We start from the raw sequence: 13,206 nt of genomic DNA, 5'->3' as shown, positions 1-13,206 counted from the left end.
GCTCTACATGGGTGTTTTCCTCTTCTGGAAACTTTCCTGCCTAGGACAGCCCTTCCCCAGCTCTCTCCACCTCCCCTGCATTCTCCCAGCCCAGTCCAGGAGAGCACTCCAGTCTGGGCTGGCCCCACAGAACTGCCCATCACGGACTGCTGCACAATTGTGGACACTCACCCCACAGCCCCAGTCCCTCTGAAGGGCACAGAGGCTCCTGGGGAGCAGAGAGAGGTCTCAGCCTTCCCCATCAGCCCCAGGGCTGAGGGCCAGCCACAGCATGAGGAGACAGAGACCAGTGTCTCCCACTGTCGCCTGCTCTTGTCTCCAAGAGACGCTTATTGAAAACTACAGGATGTCCCTCTGAGCCAGCCCCTCTCCCCAGCACCAGACTCCTGGCCGAAGGGCTCCTCAGGCTGCTCCTGCTACCCCAGCAACAGTGTAGCCTGCCTGGAGGGGGTGCATGTAGAAACAGGTCTCACTTTTTCATTTATCCCTCCCTGGAAACATGAAGTCCGTCCTTTGCTGTTTTCCAGGGATATACCTGCCGAAAGAAAGCCTTTCCTCAGAGGACCATATCTGTGTTCACCTGGCTGGTTATACCTGCACCCTTGCCATGCTCCCCACAAGACCCTGAGCTGTCGGTGCTGCTCTGCAGGGCACATGGGCTCTAGTGCCTGAAACCATGAGGGGACAGTCCCACGGAGGTCCCTGTTGATCATTCATCATTTCCATTGGAACTGGGCACCAACACTTGGAGTCTCAGGAAAGACCGATTCCCCAATGCTTCACTCCATCTCATCCACCACTGAACCCCAGCAGAACAGCACGGCCTCACAGAGACGAGCTCTTCAGCCTGTTCCTGACCCTGGCTTTGGAAAAAGAACCATAGCTCCAGACGCGGGCACTGATGAAATCCGCTATTATTAGAAAGATATGATAGGGGAGACCAACAGCACCGCTGTGCCAGACAAATTCGTAAGGGTCAGACAGACTGGGTTCATGTCTCTGGAAAAGCGGAGTGGATGCAGACACTCATGGAGAAACTGAATTATCACAGATAAAATGCCCAAACCACAAGAGGTTCCCCAGATAATTAGGAAATCACTTGTGAAGAGGCATGGGCAGATTATAGCTGCCGAAAGTCTACTGACAGAATGAGCTTCTTTGTTGCGTCTTTGAGCTCCTGGTTCCTCATGCTGTAGATGAGGGGGTTCACTGCTGGAGGAATCACTGAGTAGAGGAATGACACTACCAGGTCCAGGGATGGCGAGGAGGTGGAGGGGGGCTTCAGGTAGGCAAACAGGGAAGTGCTGATATACAGGGAGACCACGGCCAGGTGAGGGAGGCATGTGGAAAAGGCTTTGTGCCGTCCCTGCTCAGAGGGGATCCTCAGCACGGCCCTGAAGATCTGCACATAGGACAGCACAATGAAAACAAAACACCCTGAAGCTAAAGAAAAGCTAAACCCAACAAGCCCAACTTCCCTGAGATAGAAGTGTGAGCAAGAGAGCTTGAGGATCTGGGGGATTTCACAGAAGAACTGGTCCACAGCCTTGCCGTGGCAGAGGGGTATGGAAAATGTATTGGCAGTGTGCAGGAGAGAATTGAGGAAAGCACTGCCCCAGGTAGCTGCTGCCATGTGGACACAAGCTCTGCTGCCCAGGAGGGTCCCGTAGTGCAGGGGTCTGCAGATGGCAACATAGCGGTCATAGGCCATGACAGTCAGAAAACAAAGCTCTGCTACTACCAAGAAGGCAAACATGAAGAGCTGGGCAGCACATCCCAAGTAGGAGATGTCCCTGGTGTCCCAGAGGGAATTGGCCATGGATTTCGGGAGAATGGTGGAGATGGAGCCGATGTCGACGAGGGAGAGGTTGAGGAGGAAGAAGTACATGGGAGTGTGGAGGCGGTGCTCATAGGCTATGGTGGTGATGATGAGGCCGTTGCCCAGGAGGGCAGCCAGGTAGATGCCAAGGAAGAGCCAGAAGTGTAAGAGCTGCCGTTCCCGAGAGTCTGCAAATACCAGGAGGAGGAACTGTGTGACGGAGCTGCCATTGGACATTTGCTTCCTCTGTGCATGGGGACCTGTCATTAGAGGAAAAAACAGGGAAGAGTTAGGGGGGACATCTCCGAGAAGCATAAAAGCCTTTCTCCTAGACCCTCACCATTTCACACACACCTCATTCTTTTTCCAGGAGCCCTTTCTTCAGCTCTGTGGTTGCAATTCTGGTTAGGTTTTGCTGAGTGCAGCGGAAGGAGCAGGACCTCCTCCCTCTGGCTGCCAAGGATCCAGCCGTGCTCTGCAACAGTGTGTTCAAGGGCATGGTTGGGCAGGGCCAGACCTGGTGTTCAACTTGATGAGAAGAACCTTATCATATCGCAGAAGGGCTTTTCAGCATCAGCACTGCCAGTGCTAAGGAATGGGGATGGCAGAAGTCAGACTCACAGGTTTTGGGTTCTTACAGCTTCCCTCATGTCACCTTGGGTGTGTGTTTGGAAGTCAGAAACCCTCAGCACTTCTGCTGCGCTGGGAGAAAATAGAGCGAGTCCTGCGAGGCAAGAGAATTGACTGGGCTTAGTGCAAAGATAGGGGAGATGGTTTATCCTTCCATCTGGAAGAACTGCCCTGGGCTTTCATCTTCCTCAGATAGGGACACTACGGAGAACAGAGAGCAGTGAATGCCTCACTCTTACTGTGGGTCTCAGCATCCCACTTCTAGCCAAGAACAAAAGTGGGTCATTTCAACAGCCCAACAGCATTTCCTCGGTTGTAGTATCTCTATGTTTCTCCATGGGGCTTTAAAATACAACAGAGACACTGCAGGTCACATTTGCATCCTGGAGGGCATCTGACACCTTGGAATGACACCCAAGGAGCTAGCCAATTATCCTAATGACAGCTTTTCATTTAGAGAAAAGTGACTCAGTCCCCCAGCCCCACAGGCTGCATTGGCCATAGCCCCCACAGGTTAGAGGGAAGGTGGGACACTTGTTGCCGTGGTCACATCTGCATGAACGGACAAACAAGATCACAGTTTGAGTCTGCAGCTCAGACTCCCATCCCCAGAGAGTGACAACAACAAAAAGATAAATTCAAAGGAGACAAGAGGAGAAACTAAGGAAGAATAGAGTGAGGATCTGGCTGAGAGAGGAAAGGGGAGAGGCAGAGGAGAGAGGAAGGGGGTTGCTCAGGGAAGGCATCTGCACTGCAGGGCACGGCCAGGAGGTGCCCATATCTCCTTGCAACAGGGTTTCCATGAGCAGTTCCCTCCCTTCCTGCCCATCTCGACTGCCTGGAGCTGTCCCTGCCAGGAGCTCTTGCTCTGGCCCCACATCTCTTCCCTGCCAGTGCTCACAGACCCCAGCCCAGCCCCTGTGTGCCCAGCTCTGCCCTGCAGCCTCTGTGTGTGTGCAGGGACTAAAGGGCAGCTCACACAAACCCTGATGAAACTGGCCAGGGGATGCTGGTGCTGCCTGTAGTCCCCAGAGCTGGAAAGTGAAAATGCAGACTCAGGAAAGCTTCTCCTCTCTACAGTCATCCCCTCCTTCTACACTCCAGTTTAAAAGTGCCCTGGGAAATGTCCCACTGCCCACCCAGCAAACCAAGAGGAGAAACTTCAGCAGACAGCCACCTTCCCCTTCAGGGAACTCCATCTTGAGAAGTTCCCTTGGAAATGCCCTGGGGTGATCTGGAGCTGTGAGCAGCCCTGACCCATGCAGCAGAAAAACCCTGCCCTGCCTTCCTGGGGGTTTCTCCTTCCACCCACAGCTTCTCCCTATAGCATTATGGTGAGCTGCTTGGGCAGGGTGAGTCCTGGCCCTGGCAGGCAGCAGAGTCCCTGCCCCAGCACACAATACCATGCTGGTGCACAGACCCCGCACGGAATGGCAGCTTGGGAAAGCCTGGGCTGCACATCCACCTTACCAACCCTGTAGCCGTCCCTGGGAGAAGGCAGCTGTCATGGCCTGTCCCTCTGAGGGTGCAGCAGGCAGTCCCTGCTTTGCAGCACGTCCTCACCTTCTACAACAGACAAACTGTGATATTCCTCACCCCCCCCATAGGCTGTGGGGTGTGCCAGCTTGAGGAGATCTTTCCACAAAATGCAGGCACATTGCCCTTCATGCAGAGACCTACCGTGTCAACGGCTGAAAACATCTCTCGCCTAGTGATCTCTCAGCATCCTCCCACTCCACACTGCCTTCAACCTCTCTCTAGCTCGCTCCTCTCCCCTCGCTGCCTGCTGTGCTTTGCAGAGGAGCTGGGCAGAGATCACTGTCTGCAGTGCTGCCCACTTGCCATGACGTCAGTTCATCCCAGAAGCTCAGCCTCAGCTCAGCAGCAGAGGACAAGCTCAGTGTGTCTCTGGTTCTTTGCTCTCTGGGCTCACTTAAGGTGTCTTTTTGTCTCCAGGGGAACCTGCTGTGAAACAGGATGAAGTCATCACTGATGATTCCTCCACTGGGGAGAAACTCTTCTTTTCTACAGTGTCATTTCTCTTCTCAGTGACACAGTTAGAAAGAAAAAACAACTTTCTTTGTGCCGTTATTAGACAGGACAAACAGAAAATGACAGGGAGGGATCTCCTTTACCCTAATGTAGGAAAGGTTTGAAGTCCTGGGGCTAGAAGAGGACTCACCTCCCACTCACAAACCTACAGGAGGTGGGGTTCTTCTTGCCTCAGTTCAGATGGACATTTAACAGGCTTCTGCATGGGAGCTCCTTGTCTCAGCTCCCTTGCTAATTATTTGAGGTGGAGGGCAGGAGGAAGATGTTCAGACACAGACACCTGGTGACAGGTTTGGTTCCAGAGGTGACCAAGATGCGTGCTGGTAACTGCACGCTGCACTGGAGAAATTCATAGAGACAGGGCAGTGTCTGAGGGCTTCTTCCTGGAGGCTGGTGGGAAATGCCTTTGAACAGCTTAAATGACAGAAAGTGACCGCATTTAAGACAACTGAATCTTTAAATATTCCTTATAGCCAGGGCTGCCTATGGATGCAATCACCCCTTTAAATGGAGTCATGTTCCACAGAGAGAACTAAGTCTTTCTTTTTCTCCTCTTCATCAGCTGTATTGTCTGCATGGCCTTAAAAGTATGATGGCATTGGTCTTATGTGCATCCCTTCATTGTCTAACCTCATTCAAGACAGCTGAAACTTCATTTAATTTACAAACACAGGCTTGTAGAGCTATGGAAGTTGCCAGAGCACTCTGGCACAGTGGTGTAACCAAGGTGATGGAATCAGTTGACCATAAACATGAACAGTGCTGCTATGTTCCTGGTACAACCCAACCCACCTGGACTTTAGGACAGAGGGTCTATTCTCTAGGTAACCATTAATGCTAACTATAGTAGGTAATTGTGTGTTTGTCAAGGGAAATGACAGAGTGGAACACAGCTGCAGCAGGCACGCAAGGAATCCACTCACACAGCAACTCCCTGCAATGTACCATAGAGGATGAAGGGGAGTGAAGACTCCATGGCCCTGCTCTGTGATGATAAAGAGGGAAGAAATGATCCTCTAGAACTGATAGGCAGATCATTTGGCCCCCTGAGCCAACAGGTTTTCTAAACCTTGCCAAAGTGCTATCCTCTCATGAACTTTGCTGGTTTTAATATCATTTTAATACCAAAACACACCTCCATCCTGAAGGCTACCTGCCTCCGAGGTGCGACCACCCCTCTTCAAGTCTGCAATCTTGATTGTACGTGAACTACACCTTTAAACATGAATCGAGAGAAGTTTACACCAATTGCCAAAGCGAATAATATTGAATATGCATAAATATAATAAATATGTATATTTTTGATTTATATAAACTGCATGGAAAGGGTATGAGGTATGCATGTTCGGTGGAATTATCCCCCGTGCTTCCAGCGCTGCAATAAAGAATGCCTGGCTGCTAACACTACATTGGTGTTACGAGGTTTTATTCCCGGATTTTCAGTGACACTATATCATTACAACCTAAGCATCGCCATGTTCAGAACATTTCTGTCCCATATAAAGGTAAGCAGACTTTGGACTAGTCTTGCAACTTTTAGTGGGGGACCTCATGTGAGAAGCACAGAAGGGCAGCAGAGCTCAGTACAGCTGCTCTTCAAAGACAGTGTCTCTCAAGCAGGAGACTGTGCATGTCAATTGTCAGGACAATAAGCTGAACTGTCAGGAGAGAAGCTTGGAGAAACAGGAAACCCATGGGGAAGCTCCATGGACAAAAGGAAGTGTAACCAAGGTGATGAAATCATTTGACCATAAACATGAACAATGCTGCTGTGTTCCTGGTACAACCCTGCCCATCTGGACATTAGGTCTGGGAACAGAGGGTTTAGTCCCTAGGTAATCATGAATGTTAAACAATAATGGTGGAGGGGGATTTTTAATAGAAATAGTGTTACCTAATAGTTGCAGGTGCATTTGTGGTACCTATCTATTGTGTAAATTAACTGCAGCAAGAAGTCATACATCTCTCCCCAAAGAAGTTAGTTTTAATTAAAACTAGCAGGTGCCTAGAACTGGTCAATGTTAGAAATTGATTATAAAGATTGATTATAGAATAGAATAAAATCATAGAACTAGAACGTACACTCAGCTGTGTAGACACAGCTGTGTTAAGAAACCATACAATCGGTATGTTGCAATTGGGATAGAAATTAATTGTATGGATTGTATCTAATAGAATTAATTAAAGAAGCAGAGACAACCCTGAAACCAAGCAAGGCCTGAAACCAGCGACGGAGAATTCTACAAAGACAGAAGAATCGAAAGAACTTAATAAACGATGTACTCAAAAGAACGGAACGGTTGCTTAGGAAACTTATGAAGATTCTAGCCTTGATGTAATCGGTTTAATAAATGTATATAAACTGGTCTAGCGAGCTCAGCTTTGCCACTCACTAAGGTGATGGTCCAACTCCGAGTTGTGAATAAAGCAAAACCTAGTGTAACCCACTCGTGTGAGGATAAAATTTTTAACAGTCAAGAAGACCCGTTCCGCAGGGACAAGAGCCAGAAGACGACTGAGCTTGCACAGAAACAGGGGTCAACCCACGGACACTGTGATGAAGAGGATGAGACTTCATCTTGAGACCCCCGACGACCACCACTAAGAGGCACTGCGCAAGCGCAACTGGGAAGAGTGTATGGAAATAGACTGATTTGATTATGAAAGGAAGAGCCTATGTAATCAGATGAATATGTATATTTTGTTCTATATAAACTGCATGGAAAAGGTACGAGGTATGCACGTTTGGTGGAATTATCCCCCATGCATCCGACGTCGCCATAAAGAATGCCTGCCTTTTAACACTACATTGGTGTTACGAGGTTTTATTCCCGGATTTTCAGCAACACGGACTGACCTCCCAAGGGGAATGACAATAAAAGAGTGTAGATGTTAGACCTCAGATTGTTGTCCCAAAAGTGTGGTCATTTACCCAGTGCACAGTACGCCAATACACACACAGAGCAGAGGTGTTGTCTTTCTTGCAGATTTGCGTAGATGTTGGTGCTAGGTGATAATTCCACAAAGCTAGCACAATGTTTAGCAGAGTCACAAGTTCTATATACTCTCAAAAAAAAGCAATTACTCATTGCATTCTGACTGGTTCATCACGTTACACGCTTGTCATAGAAGTTTACTCCTTCCTTACTTAACTATGCATACTCGCAAGCTGGGGAGGTGCAGAATTTTTGGTTCTGAACTGAGTCGGTGGTTGCAATCTCCCCCTGCCGCCTTTACCTTTTTCCTAGTTATCCTCAGTCTTTGTTAACTTCATGCTTCTTTGGCAGTCATCCAGCTTTCCGTGCCTTCTGGGCTGGATGTTCCCCTTTTATCAGTCTGTTAGCTCCTCTTCAAGGACACAATTGTTAGTAAGGCATGCATTGATTATACAAAGTACTCAAGCCTAAAATTAAACAATGTCAGAAGGAGGGAAGCATTTCTGCCCTGTGTCATAGCAATGTGAGCATCACTATGCTCAGAATATCACTGCCCGATATGAAGATAAGCAGACTTTGGCCTAGTCCTGCAACTTTTAATGAGGGAGCCCACGCGAGCAGTACACAAAGGCAGCACAGCTCAAGACATCTGGCCTTTGAAGATGGTGTCTTTCAAGCAGGAGGCTGTGCATGTCAACAGTCAGGAAAACAAGCAGAGCTATTGGGAGAGAAACTTGGGGAAACGGGAAACTCATGTGGGAGCTCTATGGAAAAAAGGAAGGATACAAGAGTTGGATGCAAGGGTGGAAACAGAGGAGGAATTCAGAAATGTGCTTGGGTTTAGAAAAGCCAGAGCTCCACTGGAGTTGACACTTGCAAGGGAGTTCAAGGCCACAGCAACGGGCTGGTACTCCTTTAGCACAGTTAAAGAAGAAACAAAGATGGTGTGTGGCCACTGCTGAATTCAGCAAGAGTGGAGGTAGATATATCTGAGATTGTCTGTGTCCTCTTTGCCTCTGTCTTCAGCAGAAAGGTCTTCCAGTTCCAGGTGCCTAAGAAGCAGAACCCCAGGCGAAACCCAGCAATGGATGGAGATTAAGTCACGGGTCCCTTGGATAAGGTCAACTCTTAATAGTGCATTGGACCACAGAATCACAGAATCACAGAATGGTAGGGGTTGGAAGGGACCTCTGTGGGACATCTAGTCCAACCCCCCTGCCCAAACAGGGTCACCTACAGCAGGCTGCACAGGACCACGTCCAGGTGGATCTTGAATATCTCCAGAGAAGGAGACTCCACAGCCTCCCTGGGCAGCCTGTTCCAGTGCTCTGTCACCCTCAGAGGGAAGAAGTTCTTCTTCATGTTCAGACGGAACTTCCTCTGCTTTAGTTGGTGCCCATTGCCCCTAGTCCTGTCGCTGGGCACCACTGAAAAGAGTTTGTCCCCATCCTCCTGACACTCACCTTTCAGATATTTATAAGCATTTATTAGGTCCCCTTTCAGCCTTCTCTTCTTCAGGCTGAACAAGCCCAGCTCCCTCAGCCTCTCCTTGCAGGAGAGATGTTCCAGTCCCCTCATCGTCTTTGTAGTCCTCCGCTGGACTCTCTCCAGTAGCTCCTCATCTTTCTTGAACTGGGGAGCCCAGAACTGGACACAGTACTCCAGATGAGGCCTCACCAGGGCACTGTAGAGGGGAAGGAGAACCTCCCTCGACTTGCTGGCCACACTCCTTTTAATGCACCCCAGAATGCCATTGGCCTTCTTGGCAGCCAGGGCACACTGCTGGCTCACTGTTAACCTGTCGTCCACCAGGACACCCACGTCCCTCTCCGCAGAACTGCTCTCCAGCAGGTCCACCCCAACCCTGTACTGGTGCATGGGGTTGTTCCTCTCCAGGTGCAGGACCCTGCATTTGCCCTTGTTGAACCTCATCAGGTTCCTCTCTGCCCAACTTTCCAGCCTATCTAGGTCTCGCTGAATGGCAGCACAGACTGCTGGTGTATCTACCACACCTCCCAGTTTGGTGTCGTCAGCAAACTTGCTGAGGGTACATTCTAACTCTTCATCCAGGTAGTTGATAAAGAAGTTCAATAAAACTGGGCCCAGTACTGACCCCTGAGGGACACCACTAGTTACCGGCCTCCAACTAGACTCAGCGCCGCTGATGACAACCCTCTGAGTTCTGCCATTCAGCCAGTTCTCAATCCACCTTTTGCCAACTTGCCCTGCACTGTGTCCACGAGCTCCTCAGCTCTCACAGTGTGGATGTGCTCCTGGCAGGCAGGAGGGAAACTAGAGAGCCTTATCCAGCTGGGAAACCTCTCAAGGGTAGACCCAGCTCCTCTGCAGATATTCATTCAGTCAAGGACCTGGACCCAGAGTCCCGTGGTATCCCCATTGCTAGCACCCAGATGCTGATATTAGCAGCCCTGCTGCAGTTGCTGCTACACACACCCTGTGTCCTGCTCACCAGCTTGAAGTTCACTACCATTCACACATGTCCACTATGAAGGGAGAAGTCAGTCCAGGGCAGCGTACTCAAGAGAAACCTGGCAAAAATTCAACCAGACCCTTTTATATCCTTTCCCTATGTTTTCCCATTTTAAACCCCAACAACAACTTGGTTGCTGATTGTCTTTTCCTTTAAAATCAAAAGGAATCTTCATGAGCAAAATCACCAAGACCTGGTCTGAGTGTCTTAATCTCATCACTACAAGCCATATGCAGACTGCATGCTGCAGGCATCCTAGTCAAGGGAAGGTTGAAAGGGAAATTGAATGAAGACCACTGCATTGGCTCTGTGGGTCTATGGAAGAGATGTTTCCAAAGAGGGTGTGGAGAAGTTGCTGTGGACACAAGTAGATGAAGATGTGCTCTGGAAAGACAGAGCAGCCAGTGGCTGAACCTGTGAGGAGCTGTGGCCTGTGGGAGACCCAGAGCAAGTCAGGGACATCCCTGAAGGACTGCAGGGCCTGGACTTGGTCATGGGAGGGATTTCATAGTGGGGGCTGGTCAGTGGTCTTGTCATGCCTGGGCTCAGCCACATCAGCTGACTCCAGTGCAGCTGAGCCGCTAACCTTGTATCCTCTCCTGCATAAACAGTGGCAGAAGAGATCATCTATATTCAAGGCAGAATTCAATCCAGACTTCATCAGCCATTCCCCCATTTATGGAAATATCCTATGTGGAAAAAGTCAAATCACCCATCCTTCCACAAGACTAGCCTCTCCCTGCCCTGCCTCCCAATCCCTCCGCCCCATTTTGGAGTGGACATAAACTCACTAAGAGTTTCTGCCCGGTTGCCCGGGCAACCCTGAGTTCAACCCTGCCCGGTTGCCCTTAAGCAACAGGTATGGGGCTCTGGAATGTGAGGGACTGGCCACAGAGGATGTGGGTGAAGGTGAGGCTCCATCCAGCGGGTTGCCTAGAACGAGTCAGACAGCCCTACGTATTACAACTGCCTCAACTAAGAAAAAAAGAAGGGTCATTGTCATAGGCGATTCCCTTCTGAGGGGAACAGAGGGCCCGATCTGCCGACCGGACCCATCCCACAGGGAAGTCTGCTGCCTCCCTGGGGCCCGGGTTAGGGATGTTGCGAAGAAACTCCCTGGTCTGGTGCGGCCTTCTGATTACTACCCCCTCTTGGTAATGCAGGTTGGCGGGGACGAGGTAGCAGAAAGAAGTCCCAAGGCCATCAAAAGGGACTTCAGGGCACTAGGGCGACTGGTTGAGGGATCAGGGGCGCAGGTGGTGTTTTCCTCCATCCCATCAGTGGCAGGGGACAGCACTGAAAGGGGCAGGAAAACTCACCTGGTTAACAGGTGGCTCAGGGACTGGTGCCATCGGTCAAATTTTGGCTTTTTTGATCATGGGGAGGTGTACACAGCACCGGGCCTGCTGGCAACAAGTGGAGCTCAGCTATCACAAAGGGGGAAAAGAATTCTTGGCCACGAGCTGGCGGGGCTCATTGAGAGGGCTTTAAACTAGGTTCGAAGGGGGAAGGGGATATTGCCCAGCTCACTAGGGATGAGCCTAGGCTTGGAGTGCCAAGGCCAGGGGTGAGATTGACAGCCCAGCTCAAGTGTGTTTACACCAATGCACGTAGTATGGCCAATAAACAGGAGGAGCTGGAAGCCATTATACAGCAGGACGGCTACGACTTGGTCGCCATCACAGAAACGTGGTGGGACAACTCGCATGACTGGCATGCTGTCATAGATGGCTACAGACTCTTTAGGAAAGACAGGTCAACAAGGAGAGGTGGGGGAGTTGCTCTATATGTGAGGGAGCAACTGGAATGCATTGAGCTTGGCCTGGGGGCAAGTGAAGAAGGAGTTGAAAGCTTGTGGGTTAGAATTAAGGGACAGGCTCACACGGGTGACATTACGGTGGGTGTATACTACAGGCCACCTGACCAGGAGGAGGAGGTTGATGAAGCCTTCTACAGGCAGCTGCAAGCAGCCTCACAGTCACAGGCTCTGGTTCTCATGGGGGACTTCAACCACCCTGACATCAGCTGGGAAGACCATACAGCTAGGCAGGCGCAATCCAGGAGGTTCCTACAGAGCATCGATGATAACTTTCTGATGCAAGTGGTGGAGGAACCAACAAGGAAAGGCGCTCTGCTGGACCTTGTATTAACAAACAAGGAGGGACTGGTGGAGGACGTGAAGGTTGGAGGTAGACTCGGCTGCAGTGACCATGAAATGGTCGAGTTCAGGATCCTGCATGGAGGAAGCAGGGCGATAAGCAGGATCAAAACCCTGGACCTCAGGAGGGCTGACTTTGCCCTCTTCAAGGAGCTACTGGGAGGAATCCCGTGGGCCAGGGCTCTCGAAGGCAGGGGGGTCCATGAGTGCTGGTCGCTTTTTAAACAACACTTCTTCCATGCACAGGAGCAATGCATCCCCCTGAGAAAGAAATTTAGCAAAGGAGGCAGGAGACCTGCATGGTTAAACAAGGAGCTTCTAGCGGAGATCAGGCAGAAGAGAAAGGTGCATGGCATGTGGAAAGAGGGACAGGCCACTTGGGAAGAGTACAGAAACATAGTGAGAGCATGCAGGGATGCGACGAGGAAGGCCAAGGCTCACCTGGAATTGAAGCTGGCAAGGGATGTCAAAAACAACAAGAAGGGCTTCTTCAACTACATCAGCAGCAAAAGGAAGGCTAGGGACAACGTGGGGCCGCTGCTGAATGAGGCGGGTGTCCTGGTGACGGAGGATGCGGAGAAGGCAGAGCTACTGAATGCCTTCTTTGCTTCAGTCTTCAGTGCTAAGACTGGCCCTCAGGAATCCCAGGCCCCGGAGGTAAGAGAAGAAGCCTACAGAGAGGACGACTTTCCCTTGGTCGAGGAGGACTGTGTGAGGGATCGCTTAAGCGATCTGGATGTCCACAAATCCATGGGCCCCGACGGAATGCACCCACGAGTGCTGAGGGAGCTGGCGGATGTCATTGCTGAGCCACTCTCCATCATCTTTGAGAGGTCCTGGAGGACTGGAGAGGTGCCCGAGGACTGGAGAAAGGCCAGTGTCACTCCAATCTTCAAAAAGGGCAAGAAGGAGGACCCAGGGAACTACAGGCCGGTCAGCCTCACCTCCATCCCAGGAAAGGTGATGGAGCAGCTTATCCTGGAGGCCATCATCAAGCAAGTGGAAGAAAAGAAGGTTATCAGGAGTAGTCAGCATGGATTCACCAAGGGGAAATCATGCCTGACCAATCTGATAGCTTTCTATGATGACATGACTGGCTGGGTAGACGAAGGGAGAGCTG

General features: G+C 50.5%; 1 protein-coding gene across 1 annotated transcript; it reads right to left on the bottom strand.

The window, feature by feature from the left end:
• Positions 1 to 1,120: 1,120 nt before the first annotated feature.
• On the bottom strand, positions 1,121 to 2,131 carry LOC142363051 (olfactory receptor 14J1-like). Its single transcript, XM_075434992.1, has one exon. The coding sequence runs from the start codon at positions 2,084 to 2,086 to the stop codon at positions 1,121 to 1,123; it is 966 nt and encodes a 321-aa protein (XP_075291107.1). The 5' UTR covers positions 2,087 to 2,131.
• Between the last annotated feature and the right edge of the window lie 11,075 nt (positions 2,132 to 13,206).

The sequence above is a fragment of the Opisthocomus hoazin genome, chromosome 13, assembly GCF_030867145.1.
Source record: "Opisthocomus hoazin isolate bOpiHoa1 chromosome 13, bOpiHoa1.hap1, whole genome shotgun sequence".
NCBI classification, from domain to species: Eukaryota; Metazoa; Chordata; class Aves; order Opisthocomiformes; family Opisthocomidae; genus Opisthocomus; species Opisthocomus hoazin.
This window is presented reverse-complemented; position numbering and strand designations above follow the sequence as displayed.